We start from the raw sequence: 16,744 nt of genomic DNA, 5'->3' as shown, positions 1-16,744 counted from the left end.
CATTCATCAACGTGGGTGAATGAAAATATTAAGTAGGCAAGGCATTTTCGTGGACTGCTCCCTGAGTAGCCCTCTGAAGTCAAGACCTTACTTAGGCTGCCTTCTACCTTGGGTGTCAAAGCCTCCTCCCATGAAAGGGAAAAACCACTTCCCCTTTTTGTAAAACGGCTGCAAGCCAGAGCTCAAATCTTGGCAAAAGAGATGTTACATAAATTCCAGGTGTTCCTAAATATGTATGTTTGCACGCAATCATTTTAGGAGGCATTTAAGTTTCTGGGCCACTTTTTCTTTTTTCTTTTTCTTTCTTTCTCTCTCTTTTTTCATCTCAAGGAAGAGTCAAAATGTGTGTTTACAGCTTTGACTTAGGCTCCTACCCACTTCGTTTTGACGATATTTCCTGCCAGCTAAATGCAGGAAATCTAATAATTTGCACCCAAAACGCATGTAAGCACCCAGCACACTTACCTTTCTTTTCTTAACTGAACCCAGATCAGACAATTCAGTTATCTCTTCCTCCCATCACCAAAGGGAAAAAACCCAACTCTGAAATTCTGAATTATTCTCTAGGTGATTTGTACAGCCATATCTCCCGTAATTCTATGAACGGGCTAATTCCTTAACATCTTACTTTGCCTTTAAAAGGCTTCCTTCCACACGACGGGATTTCCCTAAGAAACATTCCCAGCGGATGGTTTCCAGCAATAGCCTATATCAACTCAGCCTGCGCAAGCAAAGACTTGGCTTCTGCTAATTCCACCCCCCCCACACACACACACCCCACACACACACACCCGCCCCAACACACACACCAATTCACACTCACAGAACCATCCCGGGCCGACCCGAAAAGCTATTTTGTTTGCATGTTTGCCCATCTCTTCCTGAATGAATGCTTTTCCAACTGACCTTTCAACAGCTGCCGAGATGGCACGGTCTGTAAGATTAGAGCCGGAAACTAAGAGAGATTTTAGCATCCTAATCCCTGCAACCTCGACGTTTCTCCTTCTCTACCCAAGTCCAGACGCTCTGAGCCCAAGGGCAGGACCCCTGAAGCGTCTGCAGAGCAGCTCTCCGAGGTGTCCTGCTCGCGACCAACTCACTGCGGGCATCCTGCACCCGCACAGCCCCAGCCTACACGCCGCCCGACACCCGCACCCCGGCCCGCGGCGAACACGCCAGGCACGCGCCCGCCCTGCCTCTTACCTTCCCTGGCTTTCAGCAAGACCGTGTTGGCCACGATGTTTTCCAGCTCCATTGACAGTCGGCGGTCAGCGAGGGAGCCTGCCGGCGGGGCTGTCAGCTGCTGGGGGTGCTGCCGCTGCTGCTGCCGGAGCCGGGAGCCGGGAGCCGGGAGCGAGCAGCCCGCCTTGCCTACCGCATGATTCCTGCTCTTATCCCTCGGAGTTTTCCCCCTCTGCAAAGAGGAGCCGCCGCCGCCGCTTCTTCCTCCCTCTGTGTCCCCCCTCCCCCCTCCCTCAACAGTCTCCCCCCCACCCCCCACCCTCCGCGTTTCTCTGTCACTCCATTCTCCACCCCTCCGGCTCCCTCGGATGCTTTAATGCCTCGGATGCTTCTGCCTCCCCTCCGTCCCTCCCGGGGGTGTGGTACTAGCAGGCTCGGGTGGTCGCACTGCGCAGGCGCCAAGCGGGCCGCGCCTCCTGCCTCGGCGCTCCTGGCGCGGGGCCTGCTGGAACTTGTAGTCCTGCGGGCGCGCCGCGCGGGAGCCGGAGAGGCGCGCGGGCTGCCTGAGTCGGAAACCTGCCCCGGGACTCGCACCCAGACTGAAGGCGGGCGCGGCCCGGGGAGCCTAGGGGCGCCGGTCTGCGATGGGCAGCGGGTGAATCAAAGGCGGCCCGGCCGAGCCGGAGCCCCCAGTCCCGGGTCCGGGCTCCCTCTGGCCCGTTTCCCGCCTTGCCGAGAGCTGGGAAAGCGAAATCCACAGGCCACGGCGGCGGCGGGCGAAGCGCCGCGTTCCGGCAGGAGCCGGTGCGGGTCCTGGCCGCCCCTCGGGGCGTGCTCGAGTGGGAGGAAGGTCAGCCCGGCAGGCTGCACACGCTGAGGCGGGCCAGTGTGCGCCGTCTCACACGCACACGCGCCGGGACGCTGACAAAGGTGTACTTTGTTTCCTCCGAGGGCGCGAAGGGGTCTGCGAGTCGGCGGCGACCTGGAGCTGGTGGCCGCGTTGGTGGCCGCACGGTCCGCGCGCCCCCTGGTGGCCGCGGCGTGGCTGCGCGGTGGCGAGTCCACGCGGACCGCGCCCCCCAGGGCTCGGGCCCGCCCCCGCGCGCCTGGCGGGCCCTCGGGGGATCTGGGCTTGGGAAGCGGCTCGTTCTGCTAATAAAGTGCCTTCCGCCAAGCGGAGCCCGTAAATTCACGACCCTCATTACAGTCAAACATTCCGATTTATAAGAAGGTACACGGAATCGCCCGAGTCGGCTGTGGAGAGCGGTAATGAGTAACCGCGCGGAGCCCGGGTTGGAAATACGTTTTCAAATTACGGGTTTATTTATCTTGGGCTCTGAGCGCCTTTCCGCAGTATGCTCAGAACATGACATTTCAGACCTACTCTCTGCCTCTCTTCCTTGCTTTCTTTGAAGGTCCCACTCCTGGGAAATGGGCCCTCGGTCACCCGTGGTCTGCGAGTCCTACGACCTGGGGGAGGGGTGGCTGGCCCCAAGGAACAATGAGGCCTTTGCCTCCTCTGCATCCTGCGGGCCGGATATCCGTTCAGAAGCCGGCTCTGGGCCTTCTCCGCCAAAAAGGAGGAAACCTTCTGTCCCCAGGGCTGCCAGGAAGTGGCAGGGAGGTGCTGGGAGAAACGAAGAACAATTACTACGCATGGGAGAATGTACAGAAATTGATAGACTTTCGAAGCCTTGGAAACCAGAATGGTCGCAGATTTTAACAGCACAGACCTGTCTTGTTCCTATATGATGCCATATACTCACCACCACCACCACTTCCTGGTGTGTGGATTTGGGTCAGTGGGTCTCCCTGGGCCTCACTTTCCTCATCTGCAGAGTGGGGACAATCAGTTTGCCCGTCAGAAGGCAGGGAGCTGAGCAGATGACTTTTTAGGAATCTTCCACTCCAGGAATTATTGTCCTAAGCAACCCAGGCTTAGTCTTGGCTCTCTATCCACATGCCCAGAGCCCTAACTTATAATGATAGGGTATTTCTCAGAGAGAATCCTAGAGCTGGCAGCACATCAGAGCTCACCAACTACAATGGTCACTTGCCACTTACTGGTAGCCTGAGGCCTGTTGTAGCCCAGAGTTTCTGTAGCTAACATTAAAGCAAAACAAAACTAAAGCTGAATGCCTTTAGATGGTCTGTGCTCCACAGCAGCCTTCTCAAACTTTTATGTGCATAGAGACCACCTAGGGATCTGGTTAAAATGCAGATTCTGTTTCACTAGGTGGGTCCTGAGATTCTGCTGTTTCTAACAAACACCAAGGTTCTGTCAATCCTGCTGGTCAGTGGCCCACACGTTGAATAGGAAAGGTCTACAGTTAGCCATAACCCCCCCCCCCCGTGATCTTATACCCAGCCCAAGTCCCCAGTGATTGCCTCATTTTACCTAATTGGCCTCTATAGACATTTGAGTTTGCAACTCTGGAAAATCCTGCCTGTTCCCTCTCATTTTACAGATCTGAAACAGACCCAGAGAGACTAAGTGGGTTCTGCATGGTCATTCAGCAAGTGAAAGCCTATCTACTTTCTCTGCTACATGGTAATACATCCTGCCTACAAAATAAATGGTTGTATTTCAAGTATCTGTGCCTCTCTGAGGAAATTAGGACATTCCAATGGGAGAATGGAATGATAATGGCTAGATTTACTGGATCCAACTGAGGGCCAGGTCCTGTGCTAAGTGCTTTACATGGATTATTTCATCAAACACAACATCCGGATGAGGTAGAGAACATACATAGCCCTGTTTTATAGATAAAGTCACCAGGTTAGAAGAGGTTTTATAAATTGCCTAAGGTCACACAACGAAGAAGTAGAAGATGTGGGATTTGAACCTAGCAGTCTGACTCAGAGTCTATGCACTTAATTTCTGGCTAGCTCAGGCTAGCCAGCAGAACTTGGCTGCAATTGTCCTGTTTGGCTGCCAGAGTGAACTTAAATTGTATTGTAAGAAAGCAAAGCAGGCAGTTGGCTAAGTGATTAAGACTTAAGGGGGTTTTTCCATTACACCATTATAGCTTCCTATAATTCCACCGTTATAGCTTCATTCCTTTCAATTAACTGCATTAACAACAGCAGTCCTCTAGAGAAATGGGTTGGATTCAAGAAAGAGCAGACTATTAAATATCAATAGGTAAGTGGGAAAATCTTGCTGGCTGAAGGCAAGAATGCAAATCCAAATGGAACAGTGGGTGAGTTTGAGAGGGATAGGAATATGTCAAATTCTGACTTCCAGATCCACTCGGGATCAGCTGAACGGGAAAATGCAAAAGAACCACAGAGTCTCACTCTTCTGTTGGCACCTATATTGTGTGGATAAAGCTGCTCGGTCAGAGTTCTTGTAAATAGAAATCAACTATTCAGGAAAGTCACAAACTTATCTTTGTCATAAAATATAGATTGCTTTTGGGGTGCCTGGTGGCTCAGTTGTTAAGTGTCTGCCTTTGGCTCAGGTCATGATCCCAGGGTCCTGGGACAGAGCCCCACATCAGGCTCCCTGCTCAGCAGGAAGCCTGCTTCTCCCTCTCCCTCTCCCTCTCCCACTCCCCCTGCTTGTGTTCCCTCTCTCGCTGTCTGTCAAATAAATAAATAAAATCTTAAAAAATATATATATAGGGTACCTGGGTGGCTCAGTTGGTTAGGCGACTGCCTTCGGCTCAGGTCATGATCCTGGAGTCCCGGGATCGAGTCCCGCATCGGGCTCCCTGCTCGGCAGGGAGTCTGCTCCTCCCTCTGACCCTCCCCCCTCTCATGCTCTCTCTATCTCATTCTCTCTCTCAAATAAATAAATAAAATCTTAAAAAAAAAAATATATATATATATATATATACACATATATGGATTGCTTTTGCCTGAATAATCAAACTGGCCTTCTGAATAGTACTGGATCTGGAGTTTTCAACCCTTTCCTGGCCACACAGCTTTCTAATCATCAGGAAACAGCTGAAGACAGTGTGCTTATTCTCCTGTTTATTCTTTCTTCTTCAGAGTTTACCTATGGGCCAAGCACTACAGCGAATACAACAGCAATTTTCCGGGAGAACTTGCCACTGGCAAGGAAAGCAAACTAGAAGACAAACTACTGAGATGAAATGGAATAAGGACAATTTTGGATACATACAGAAGGACTTTGGAAACAAAGAAGAGGAGTGATTTCAAGCACCTAGAAGATTCCAAGAAAGGAGAAATGAGAGCTGTAGGTGGGATTGGAAATATTTTCAGTTACATTGCCTCCTGAGAAGCCCCTTCATCGATAGTCCCAGTGGTTACCAAATTTTTTTTTTTTAAAGATTTTATTTATTTATTTGAGAGAGAGAGAATGAGAGACAGAGAGCATGAGAGGGAGGAGGGTCAGAGGGAGAAGCAGACTCCCCGCCGAGCAGGGAGCCCGATGCGGGACTCAATCCCGGGACTCCAGGATCATGACCTGAGCCGAAGGCAGTTGCTTAACCAACTGAGCCACCCAGGCACCCTACCAAATTTGACATTAAAAATTTTGCCATGCTGTAGACCACTGATCGTTCTTCTATTTACTTATTTTCCTTTAAAGTCAAGTCACTTAAAAAAAGAAAAAAGTTTGGGTGCCTGGGTGGCTCAGATGGTTAAGCGTCTGCCTTCAGCTCAAGTCATGATCCCAGGGTCCTGTGATCGAGTCCCGCATCAGGCTCCCCGCTCAGCGGGGAACCTGCCTCTCTCTCTCTGTCTCTTATGAATAAATAAACAAAATCTTTAAAAAAAAAAAAAAAAAAAGCCTGTTCATCCTAATCAATAATATTTGTAAAATGGGGGTAGTAGTAGAAATATCACAGTTTGGAAACAAGTGACCTCCAAGCAACATGTGGGGCCTTAGCAGCCTTTGGTTTCACGATGAACCAGCTGATCTTCATAAATCTACTGGGAGGCTTCACCCTGGTGTTGTCAGATGACTATGACCTTGAGACATCTAAACACCCACCCCTTGGGTTCTGATGCAAGTTCAGAAAAGAGGTTCTTGGGTGCCTGGGTGGCTCAGTCGTTAAGCGTCTGCCTTCGGCTCAGGTCATGATCCCAGGGTCCTGGGATAGAGTCCCACATCGGGCTCCCTCCTCGAGGGGAAGCCTGCTTCTCCCTCTCCCACTCCTGCTGCTTGTGTTCCTGCTCTCGCTATCTCTGTCTCTGTCAAATAAATAAATAAAATCTTTAAAAAAAAAAAAGAAAAGAGGTCTTGACAATATGCAAAAATCTGCTGATGGTCCCAGCCACACGTGGTCTCTGTGCTCCTGGCACTATAGCAGTTTAACGTGGTCTTTAGTGGGAAGGAAAGGCCCCCCTCTTGGCACCATGTTCAGTTAGGAATGTCTCCACAGTAGACCGACTTGTGCCCTGAATAGACACAAAGTTGTTGCCTCCATTGTATGTAGAAGAAACTGAGGCTCAAAGAATTAGGTCTGTTGCCCGAGGTCAACTGGTAAGTAAATGGTGACGCTAGTCATTTAGGTAAGTGTCTGCCTTCCCTACTTGAAGGCCTGAAACGTTGTCTATGTCATCTTTCAATTCCCTTCTCTATAGAACCTAGTACGTGCCTTATACATAGTGAGCATATGGCAAATACTGGTTGACATGGAGCAACTATGGCGTGACTCAGTCCCTCCTAGGCCCCTGGGGTACTAGTTACTCCATTCTAGTTACCTATCAAAATCCCCACATCCCTGCAAGATCAGAGATTAAAAGGGAAAGGGAGGAGACTCACCTCCTTGTATCAGAGGTCAGCACCACAGAACGACTCGGGCAGGCTCCGTCCCTGGATCTTCCAAGCTGTCTGACTGTGCCTTCTCCATCCTCAAATCCAGCAGTCTTCTGCAATTAGCCCAGTAGTCAAACTGATCACACAAGTTTTTAGAAAACGAAGCAGACCAATTTTAATTCAGACTTTTCAGACTGAGTGAAACACAAGATATTCCCTCCAAAAATGGTGCACAGAAGGTTAGGCATTTGTTTGTTTGGTTGGTTGGTTCAGTGCTGAGCATTCAGATTTAGAGGGAGGAAAGATGTTTAAATTGTAAGGAAATTACACAGCAAAAGTATAAAAGTTAATTCAGAGTGGGAGGAAGAAAAACAGCCTTTTTCTAGTAATCTACTCAAGAGCCAATGATTTTCTGTTAATACAGGTAAGACAAGAATCCAAATCATCATTAAAAAAAAAAAAAAAAAAACCCACTTCTGGTCTTTTTATGATTAGCATCTATCAGGCAAAGACATGACCAAAGCCAGGTTCATTTGTTTGAGCACAGAAGCCCACAGTGGAACCGTGGATACAATCATGACAGCAAAGGTACAATTGCTTCTTAAAGAGAAAGAAGGACGAGGCGGGCGCCTGGGTGGCTCAGTCATTAAGCGTCTGCCTTCGGCTCAGTCATGATCCCAGGGTCCTGGGATCAGCCCTGCATTGGGCTCCCTGCTCAGTGGGGAGTCTGCTTCTCCTTCACCTTCTCCCTCTGCCTGACACTCTGCCTGCTTGTGCACGCGTGCTCTCTAATAAATAAATAAAATCTTAAAAAAGAGAGAGAGAGAGAAGGAGGAGGTAAGATGAATTGAATGTAATGGTAGGAGCCTTTAAACCAGATGACTCATCGGTGAAAGGGGCTCCAGCAGTTTCGACCTTAATGCTGCAATAACATCAACTTTCTCTTGCTCCGGAGACTCTGGGCCTAATTATCTCCGAGACATTAATATGAAGCTTTTACTGTCCTAAGAGAAGCCATTGCAGACATGTGAATATTTAATTGACCCCATAAAAGGAGGGCATACTCACTCCCTCCTTGAAGTCTCAGCTGGTCAGTTATATACTAAATGGAATCTATCAAATATTCAGAGTTGTTTTTCTTTTTTAGATGTAATGCTTTGCACAGATTGCTTTTTTGACAATTACATAAAACAGAATATAATACCAGGGCGCCTGGGTGGCTCAGTTGTTAAGCGTCTGCCTTCGGCTCAGGTCATGATCCTGGGGTCCTGGGATCGAGCCCCCATCGGGCTCCCTGCTCAGCGGGAAGCCTGCTTCTCCCTCTCGCACTCCCCCTGCTTGTGTTCCCTCTCTCGCTCTGTCTCTCTCTGTCAAATAAATAAAACCTTTAAAAAAAAAAAAAAAAGAATAGAATACCTAATTTGGCCCAATTGATCCAGGGCAGCTTGATCCCCTCCTACAGAAGCAAAGTCATGGGTTATCATGCCATAAAAAGGAGCTCAGGAAGGAGCTAGCAGGTTAGAGCACTCATTCCACATAGCTGGTAGCTGTCATAGTCTCTTCCATCCATAGAGAGAGGATGCCATCTAGCCTGAGCTCTGGAGAGCTGCAGCCCGCCCCCAAATGACAAAAGTAACTCAGGTTCCACGTTCTGTGGCCCAAAATCTGTCCTTGAGTGTGCTGAGCCAGTTGGTATATAATGCAAACTGTTCCCATGTACTACAAAGGGAACAATTCCGCTCATGAAGTGACTTTACCGGGTCACAGAATGTTACCATTACTCACATCTCAAGCTCTACAATCCTTATGTGCTTCAGGATCCAACTAGGATTCCAAGGAATCCCCTCCTCTCCAGACTGAATCTGGCCTCTCTTTGTTTGTGGGGAGGTGGGGGGAAGTCCTTTTTGTTAGGGACTCAGGATATTCATTCCATTGAATGACTGGACCATAATTCATTTAACTTGTCGTCCACGGATGAATGTATTTATTATTACTAATCTTTTCCCGTTAGAACGAAACAATGATTTTTTTTTAAAGTCAATGAACATTTTCTTGTCATCTACCTTTTAAACTTACAAAGAAAGGAAATGCACGTTTTTTGGTGTTCAGTTCTATGAGTTTAGACAAATGCATATACTTGTTTAACCACCAGCACAACCAAGATGTAGCATCATTCCATCACCCCTGGTTTTGTTAACATTCCTTTTTTCCTTCCCTAAAAAAAATCCCTGAGTTCCTGAAAACACTAAACAGAGTTAACACGTGGTCCGGCAGTCCCAATTCTATGTATATACCCGAAAGAAAACATGTCCACACAAAACCTGGTACACAGGGCACCTGGGTGGCTCAGTCGGTGAAGTGTCTGCCTTCGGCTCAGGTCATGATCCCAGGGTCATAAATTTTACATGAATAAAAAAAAAAATTTAATCCAAGTAATAGTTGAATACTTGGATCAGAGCAAGTGGTGAATAATATTAATGTGCTGAACAACAAGGTACAAACTACCTGAAAAGTAGGTAGATATTATCAGTCCAATTTTAAGTACAAGGAAATTACAGGTCAGTGAAATAAAAGACCCCTAACTAGGAGCTTCGCTGCCCTGCTGACCTGGGGGGCGTTGCACCACAAGCTCCCCTCTCACCGTCCTCACACCCTCCTTCCTCTCTGAGATACAGCAGTTTTCCCATTTGGGGGGGCACCAAAGAAAGGGCAAAAATTGAACAACATCTTTATTTTCAGCATGGTCTCCTGTCCCACCTCCGCTCAACCTCTGGCTCCAGCACCTCAAACCCTTGGAGAAATGAAAAGCAGCTTCTCCTTGCACATGATCTGGGGCCCCTCACCCATGTAGCCTTAACAGAGCTGAGACGTAGAGCCCATAAGGCGGCTTTGGACACAGTAAAGTTGAGTATATGCTCTGTGACCTGGCACAACCTGCTCTGAAAAGTGGAAGACTAAAAAAATCACAAACTATTTAAGCAAACAATAAGGACTTTTGTTGTTGTCGTTGGTATGGAAAGGATGAAGGAAAAATTCATCTGAGAAGGAAGAAGACTCTTTTATTTGGGGAAAACACTTTGAGGGGCTTTTGGTTGTTTGAAAATGAAGCCAACTTCCTACTCTGGAATGGAGACATTGGGAATAGTGAGGGTTTAATTGTGCTGCTTAATTTTCTAAAAGAATGTCTTCATAGAGGGGCAGCTCATTGCTGGGGAAGCCAAAAGTTGGGGAGGGGCGCAGGAGAGCTGGGTTGAGGGAAGAGACGCAAAATCATTGGTGCCCCATGTGGGAGCAGATCCCTGCAACATGAGGGAAGGAGGCATATAGCAAAGGAGAAAAATGGTCCCTAACAGGTTCCTATGGAGCTTGGAAGGTGATAGAATATATGAACCGGGTGGCTCACATCCTGCTTGATCTTTGCCTTTGTCTGTATTGTAATTCCCATCTGTTATCCCCATGCCTTCATTTTAAAACAATCATTTGTCTTAGCTGGCACTAGAGAACTGAAAGAAAGGCAGGTGACCACAATGAGACCCAGAGATCTGTGCAAGACCTGCAGCAGCCCAAAGAAGCTTCTGGAGCAAGGGCAAAAAGGGAGCTGAGAAGCCCAGAGCAGCTGTCTGCAGTGGGGTGGATGTCTGAGATGAAGAGCATGCCTGGGATCAACATGGACAAAATTTAAGATTCTTTGGGGCTCTGCAGAGGCCCAGGAATGGAAACTGGTAAAACGCTGGCCCACTGGCTTATCTAGGCTAGTAAGGGCTCAGACTTTGGGGTGCCAGTGTGAATACCATTTTTGGTAGCCCAGCATGTCAGAGCAGAATCTAACAATCATATACAGTGTCATCATTCAATCATGTGTTGCTTCCTTCCTCTGACATTTACTGAGTGACTATGAAGCAGAAAGCCTAGTCAGGTACCACGGGAGACCACAAAGATGAGCGAGAAACGCAAACCCTGCCTTTAATTAGCTTCTAGGCTCTTGGGACCAACCAGTCACACATACAAGAAACTAAATGGGGGACAGATCAATGTGAGAAGGAGAAACTGCTGAAAGAAGGATTTTTTTTTAAAGGTTTTATTTATTTGACAGAAAGAGACACAGCAAGAGAGGGAACACAAGCAGGGGGAATGAGAGAGGGAGAAGCAGGCTTCCCTCGGAGCAGGGAGCCCGATGCGGGGCTCGATCCCAGGACTCTGGGATCATGACCTGAGCCAAAGGCAGACGCTTAACGACTGAGCCACCCAGGTGCCCTGAAAGAAGGATGTTTTAAAATTATTTGGATCCAGGGGCGCCTGGGTGGCTCAGTCAGTGAAGCATCTGCCTTTATCTCAGGTCATGGTCTCAGGGTCCTGGGATCGAGCCCTGAGTCAGGCTCTCTGCTCAGGGAGTAGTCTGCTTCTGCCTCTCCCTCTCCCTCTGTGCTTTCCCTCTCGCCCTCAAATAAATAAATAAATAAATAACATCTTAAAAACACACACAAAAAACCCTGTTTGGATCCAGTGTTGGCAAAAATCTAGAAACCACCAGTTTCAGTCACTGTGGAGGGAGTATAAACTAGCACAGCCTTTCTGGAAGGCAATTTGGCAAAACATACCAAATAGTTTCACTTCTGGAAATATGCCCTGAAGATATGGATAACAATGTGTAAGTATTGGCTACAAGGATGTATAAAGATCATAATATGAGGAAAAATTTGAAACAACACAAACCTCCACCAATAGCAGATTGGTTAAGTACATTCTGGAACAACACTGCAGATGTGTTCCTGTCAACAATGCAGAATCCAGATCTAGTCATGAGGAAATACCAGACAAGCAAACTGAGGGACATCCAACCAAAGAGCCAGCCTGTGTTCTTCAACACTGTGAAGGTCAAGGAGGATAAAGAAAGACTGAGGAACTGTTCCAGATTAAAAGAAACTAAAAAGACCAGACAACCAAATGCGAAGTGTGGTTTTGGACTGGATCATGGAGGGGCGGGGAAGACTGTGTGGCTAGCTACAAAGGACATTGTTGGGACAACTGATGACATTTGAATATGGTCTGGGGATTAGGTAATAGTGTGTCGATGTTAACATCCCTGATTTTGATCGTTGTAACATGGTGATTACATAAGAGAATGTCCTTGTTTTTAGCAAGTCCATTCTCAAGTAATGAGGGGCGTTAAAAAAATGAAGTCAACAGTCATTCAATCTGCAAACTAGCACCACCACCAGAAATGATGAAGACACAATGCATGATTCACATAGTAGCTCCAGGCAATGGCAGAAGAAGGTTTGTGATAAAACGCACAGGATTTATTGCCAAAAGAATTATGTTGATGATGGCTGCCAGAGGCATTTAGGGGAAAGAAGTATTAGCTGAGGAGGTCAGAAGTACCTATGTATGTGAGTTTTTAGCCACATTCTTCTAAATTGGTGAGGAGTCTGCCATGTGCCAGGCACTGTGCTAGGTGCTGAGGATAGAGTAATGAACAAGATGGAAGTGGCCTTCGCCCTACTGGGGCTTCTGCTCCAGAGGGGAGCAGGACAAATACCCAACAAACAAACAGATAAAGTAATGATAAAGGTAAGTTTCTGAACAAAGGATACAAACAAGGGCCAAGACAGAATAACACACACAGGGACGCCTGGGTGGCTCAGTTGGTTAAGCGGTTAAGCGTCTGCCTTTGGCTCAGGTCATGATCCCAGGGTCCTGGGATCCAGTCCCCACATCGGGCTCTCTGCTCGGCATGGAGCCTGCTTCTCTCTCTCCCTCTGTCTACTGCTCCCCCTGCTTGTGCTCACGCTCTCTCTCTGTCAAATGAATAAATAAAATCTTAAAAAAAAAAAAAGAAAGAATAACACACATAGTCTTTAAGGAAGTCCTCTTGGTGAGGATGACAGCTAAACTGTGACCTCAGTAAGGAAAAGGAGCCAGCCAGATGTGAGTGACGCACATTCCCGCCAAAGAGCACAGCCCATGCCAGGGGGCAGGGTGGGTGTTGAGGGAAGGAGGAGTAGACCAATATGGCTGGAGCAGGAATGGGGTAGGAGGAGCCCAAAGTGAGTCCTCTGAAAGGAGGCAGGGGCTCAAACTGTGTAGGGCCCTTGTGCGAATTTGGGTTTTACTCTAATGCAGTGGAGAGCCATCGGGAAGTTCTAAGTAGGCAATGAAATGACCTGGTTGGTATTTGAAGAAGAGCCGCTGTTGCTGCCAAATGGAGACTAAATGGGAAAGAGGCTGAGAGCAAAGGCAGAAAGATGGGTTAGGAGGCCTCGGGGAAGGGGCGAGGGTGGAGGAGGCAGACAGGGCAGGCCTCATGATTAGACTTCGGCAATGTCTCCAAACCCAGTTCCATTTAGCACTATAGAGAGGAGCTGATGGCATCCATCCTTTACTTTTCAACCTGGTTCCCGTGACCAGCACTCCTGGTCTGGAGTGTATTCGGAATAAATGTTTCCACCTAAATCCTAGAACCAGCCTGGGGATAGCATTTTGTGTTACAATTTTTGTCATGCTGTGTCCTAGTTTGGATTCTCCTAGACCCTGAGATAAGGGTTCAAATGTGGGAGGTGCAGGAAGTGCAGGCGAGGGAGGAGGACGTAACTTCCGGGGGCAGCTAGAGCTAAAACTTAATCCTTCCAAATACACTCCAGGCTGGGAGTGCTGGTCACTCTGGGAAACACAGCTCAGCTCAGCCACCCAAGTGGCGGGGGAGCTGTGATAATCTCTACACCAAATCCCTTCCCCGGGGCATTTGCAAGGCTGCCGGGCAGGGGATTAATAACGCTCTCTCATTTCTGCCTTTCTGCAGGGATGGGCACACTGCCTCCCCCAGTTCTGAAGAGAGGCCTCAGCACAGAGATGCGAGTGTTGACGGTGAGAAACCTCTGGAGCCCAAGAAGTGGCAGGGTCTGAGGCATACCAGAGACCCGTAACAGAGTGGCCTGGACTCAGTGTTGTGTTTTCTTTCACTTTTGAAATCGAGCTCAGATGATGAAAGGGACTAAGCCTCTTGGACCACCAAGAGCCCCTGAGAAGCTGGGAGAGAATCCCAGGGAGAACAGATGGAGGCTTGGACAGAGGAGGCAGTCGTGGAGGCAGAGAGAAGTCAGTGTCTCCTTCGGGTTGGGGGGGTGGGGAAGGCAGCAAGGAACAGATCTGAGGAGAGAAAACAAGAGTTTGGTTTCGTGTTTGTTAAGTGTGCAGGGTAGAAGGGACATCAGAGGGCAGATGTTGGTCGGCAGGATGGGAGACGCCACTCCAAGAAGGGGATATAGGCGGCCAGGGTAAGGGGGGGAGCACGGAGGATGTTCAGGGCAGCAAAACTATTCCAGTAAAACTATTCATGGAAGTGTGTCCTTACATATTTGTCCAGACCCACGGAATATACAACATCATGAGTAAACGCTAACGTAAATGATGGCCTTGGGTGATAATGACGAATCAGTGTAGGTTCATGTGCTGTAACAAACATACCACCTGCCGCAGGCTGTCGATGGCAGGTAGGCTGTGTGGGTGTGGGGTCGGCACACAGATGGCTACTCTTGGGAAATTCATGCAATTTTGCTGTGAACCTAAAACTGCTCTAAAAAATAAAATCTCTTTTTAAAAAGTTGGGGGGCGGGGAATAGAGGAAAGATAGGCAACAAAGACAAGGAGGGGAAAGGTGCAGAAGAAAGCAAAGATGTGCTAGGGAGAGGGCAGAGGAGGCAGGTGCCCAGGACAAGCGAACACTACCTTACCACAGGCCTCCTGCATGGCGGGCGCTCTCTCTCTCTCTCTCTCTCTACAGCTTCACAAGAAGCCCGGGAGGCGGGTGTCCTTACATGGAGACCCTCAGACTCCGAAAGGTGCAATGATCCATGGGGTTTTAAACTGAGGACAGCAGACTCCTTCCACCACTCTGCTGCCTGCATTGGAGAGACCATCCTAGAGCAGAAGGCGGTGCAGGGGGACGCTGGGGGATAAGGTTCAAAGGAGAAGACTTTGCTAGGAGACATGGCTCTGCATTGAGGTTTCATCCTCCCTGAACCCAGGAGAGAGTTGAATTTGGGGCTCCTCGTCAATGAGAAAAGAGGGGGAAAAATGAATGCTTTTTGCCCTGGAAAGAGAAAGAGCTCAGCAAAACCCAGAGTCATGTTTGCCATCTCTAATTGTAGCCCCAACTACCAGAATGTAACTCGTGGTTCCAGGGAGGTATTTTCCTAATCACCAGAGAAAATAGCATTTATCTTTTCATTTGCCATTCCCGCCAAGAGGTCCAAAAATTCTTCTCTCAAACTCAAAAGGGAGAAATTCAGTTATCTTCTACTCTTTTGGTGATGTAGACGAGGTCAGTTTGTCTTCTTCTTTTAGCAGAACAGTTCGTGTCCTTGTTGTGACAGCTAGAGAAAGCCAAATAAAAAGATGTTTTTTCCAGAACGAGTGTGGAAAGAACGTTCTGGCCACCAAGTCGGCCACTGCTTATTCATTCACTTGACAAACCTTTTTTGAGCAATTGCTATGAGCCAGGCACTCACCTAGCCATTAGGACCACAAAGATGAGTAAGACAGGAGCTCTATCCTCAAGATATGGTTAAGACCCAGACAAGGCAAAAAAGAATTCCAATATGATATGGCAAGAGCAAGGAGAACGAGAAAGGCCTGTGCACAATGCTTTCTAGGCCCCTGGGAGATGGATGGGAGAGGTGGGCAGGGAAGGTGGGCAGGGAAGGTTGGCAGGACAGTGTTGATATTGGTGATTAAACACCAGTCGCAGTTATGTTTTCATGGAATGAATGACTGGAGGATTCTGCTTACCTTTTCAGGGGAAGTCTCTGGCTGCAGCCTGGGATGAGCTGAAGGCCACTCACTTTGCAGTTCTCAACGGACCATTGGAAGGCTCTTGTATAAAATTCCTTCCGGGCCTCTGGGTCGGAGATTCTAGGGTATTTCATTCCCTTTAGGATAAAAGAAATCAGGCTTGAGACAGAGAGCAGCAGGCCAGGGGACCAGCATGTCCACTGGAAGGTTCTTGGTTCTAATGGTCCCCAGCCAATGAATCCCTATGTGACTTGGGGAAAGCTCATTAACCACAGGCAGCTGTCTCAGCTTCCTGTTTGGAAAAGAAGGGATAAGCAGTGGGACTTCCTCTCCTGTGGCCAAAAGACTCAAAAATCATGCTGTTTTGTTGGGCCTCTGCTCGGTGGGAAGGAAAGAGTAATGCTTTGTTGAGCATGCTTAAAATGCCAATGTGAAGAATGACTTTTGGAACGACTGAGATTTATGGAGATACAAATCACAAAATGTCTTAGCTTGATTTACATTAAGGGAAAAGGCAGAAAGACACCTAGAAGGCAGTACATTCCAAAGATGAAAATTAAACCATATATCAAAAAGAAAACATAACAAATTTAGACACACACACACACAATGTAGACACACAAGTCAATACCACAGAAATTTATGCTTTCCATTAGACAGAGAACTTTTTAAAAAAAATTGTACCAAGCTATTGGATACCCAAGTAAGAAACTGAAATCTCCATGAATCTTAGATATGGGCAAGATTTCTTTCTAATCATAGCTAAAACTCGTCTCCGGTAGATGGGGGTCTGATAAGTGTCTTACCATTATGGTCACCCTTATTCCTCAGAGTTAGCTTTAAAAGAAAAAAAAACAAACAACTCAAGGTCCCTCGAGTAAGAGCACAGTCCAAGAGCAGGGACTCTGTTAGGCAGAGAAGATTGAGCCGCAGTGAACTGGTACGCTATTCAACTTCTACCTTCCTTGACTTCTTGTCCCTCTACCATCCAGAAGAGCCTAATGTGAGATATTTGGAGATCAGAGCTTGTGCAAAAGC

The 16,744-nt window shown here is 47.8% G+C and overlaps 1 protein-coding gene across 2 annotated transcripts in view; it reads right to left on the bottom strand.

Moving 5' to 3' along the window:
* Window positions 1-1,485, bottom strand: part of GRK5 (G protein-coupled receptor kinase 5) — a 212,015-nt gene extending 210,530 nt beyond the window's left edge. Inside the window, exon 1 of one of the 2 annotated variants that reach the window (XM_035030137.1) lies at window positions 1,204-1,485. In XM_035030137.1, coding sequence (XP_034886028.1) covers window positions 1,204-1,255 — 52 coding nt within the window. In that variant the 5' untranslated portion in view covers window positions 1,256-1,485. The remainder of the gene's footprint in view (window positions 1-1,203) is intronic. The other variant, XM_035030135.1, reaches the window with a different exon arrangement.
* Between the last annotated feature and the right edge of the window lie 15,259 nt (window positions 1,486-16,744).

Source organism: Mirounga leonina, unplaced genomic scaffold, assembly GCF_011800145.1.
Source record: "Mirounga leonina isolate KUSES-001 unplaced genomic scaffold, KU_Mleo_1.0 Mir_114, whole genome shotgun sequence".
Lineage (NCBI taxonomy): Eukaryota > Metazoa > Chordata > Mammalia > Carnivora > Phocidae > Mirounga > Mirounga leonina.
The sequence above is the reverse complement of the archived record's forward strand: the minus strand, read 5'-3'. Positions and strand labels throughout refer to the sequence as shown.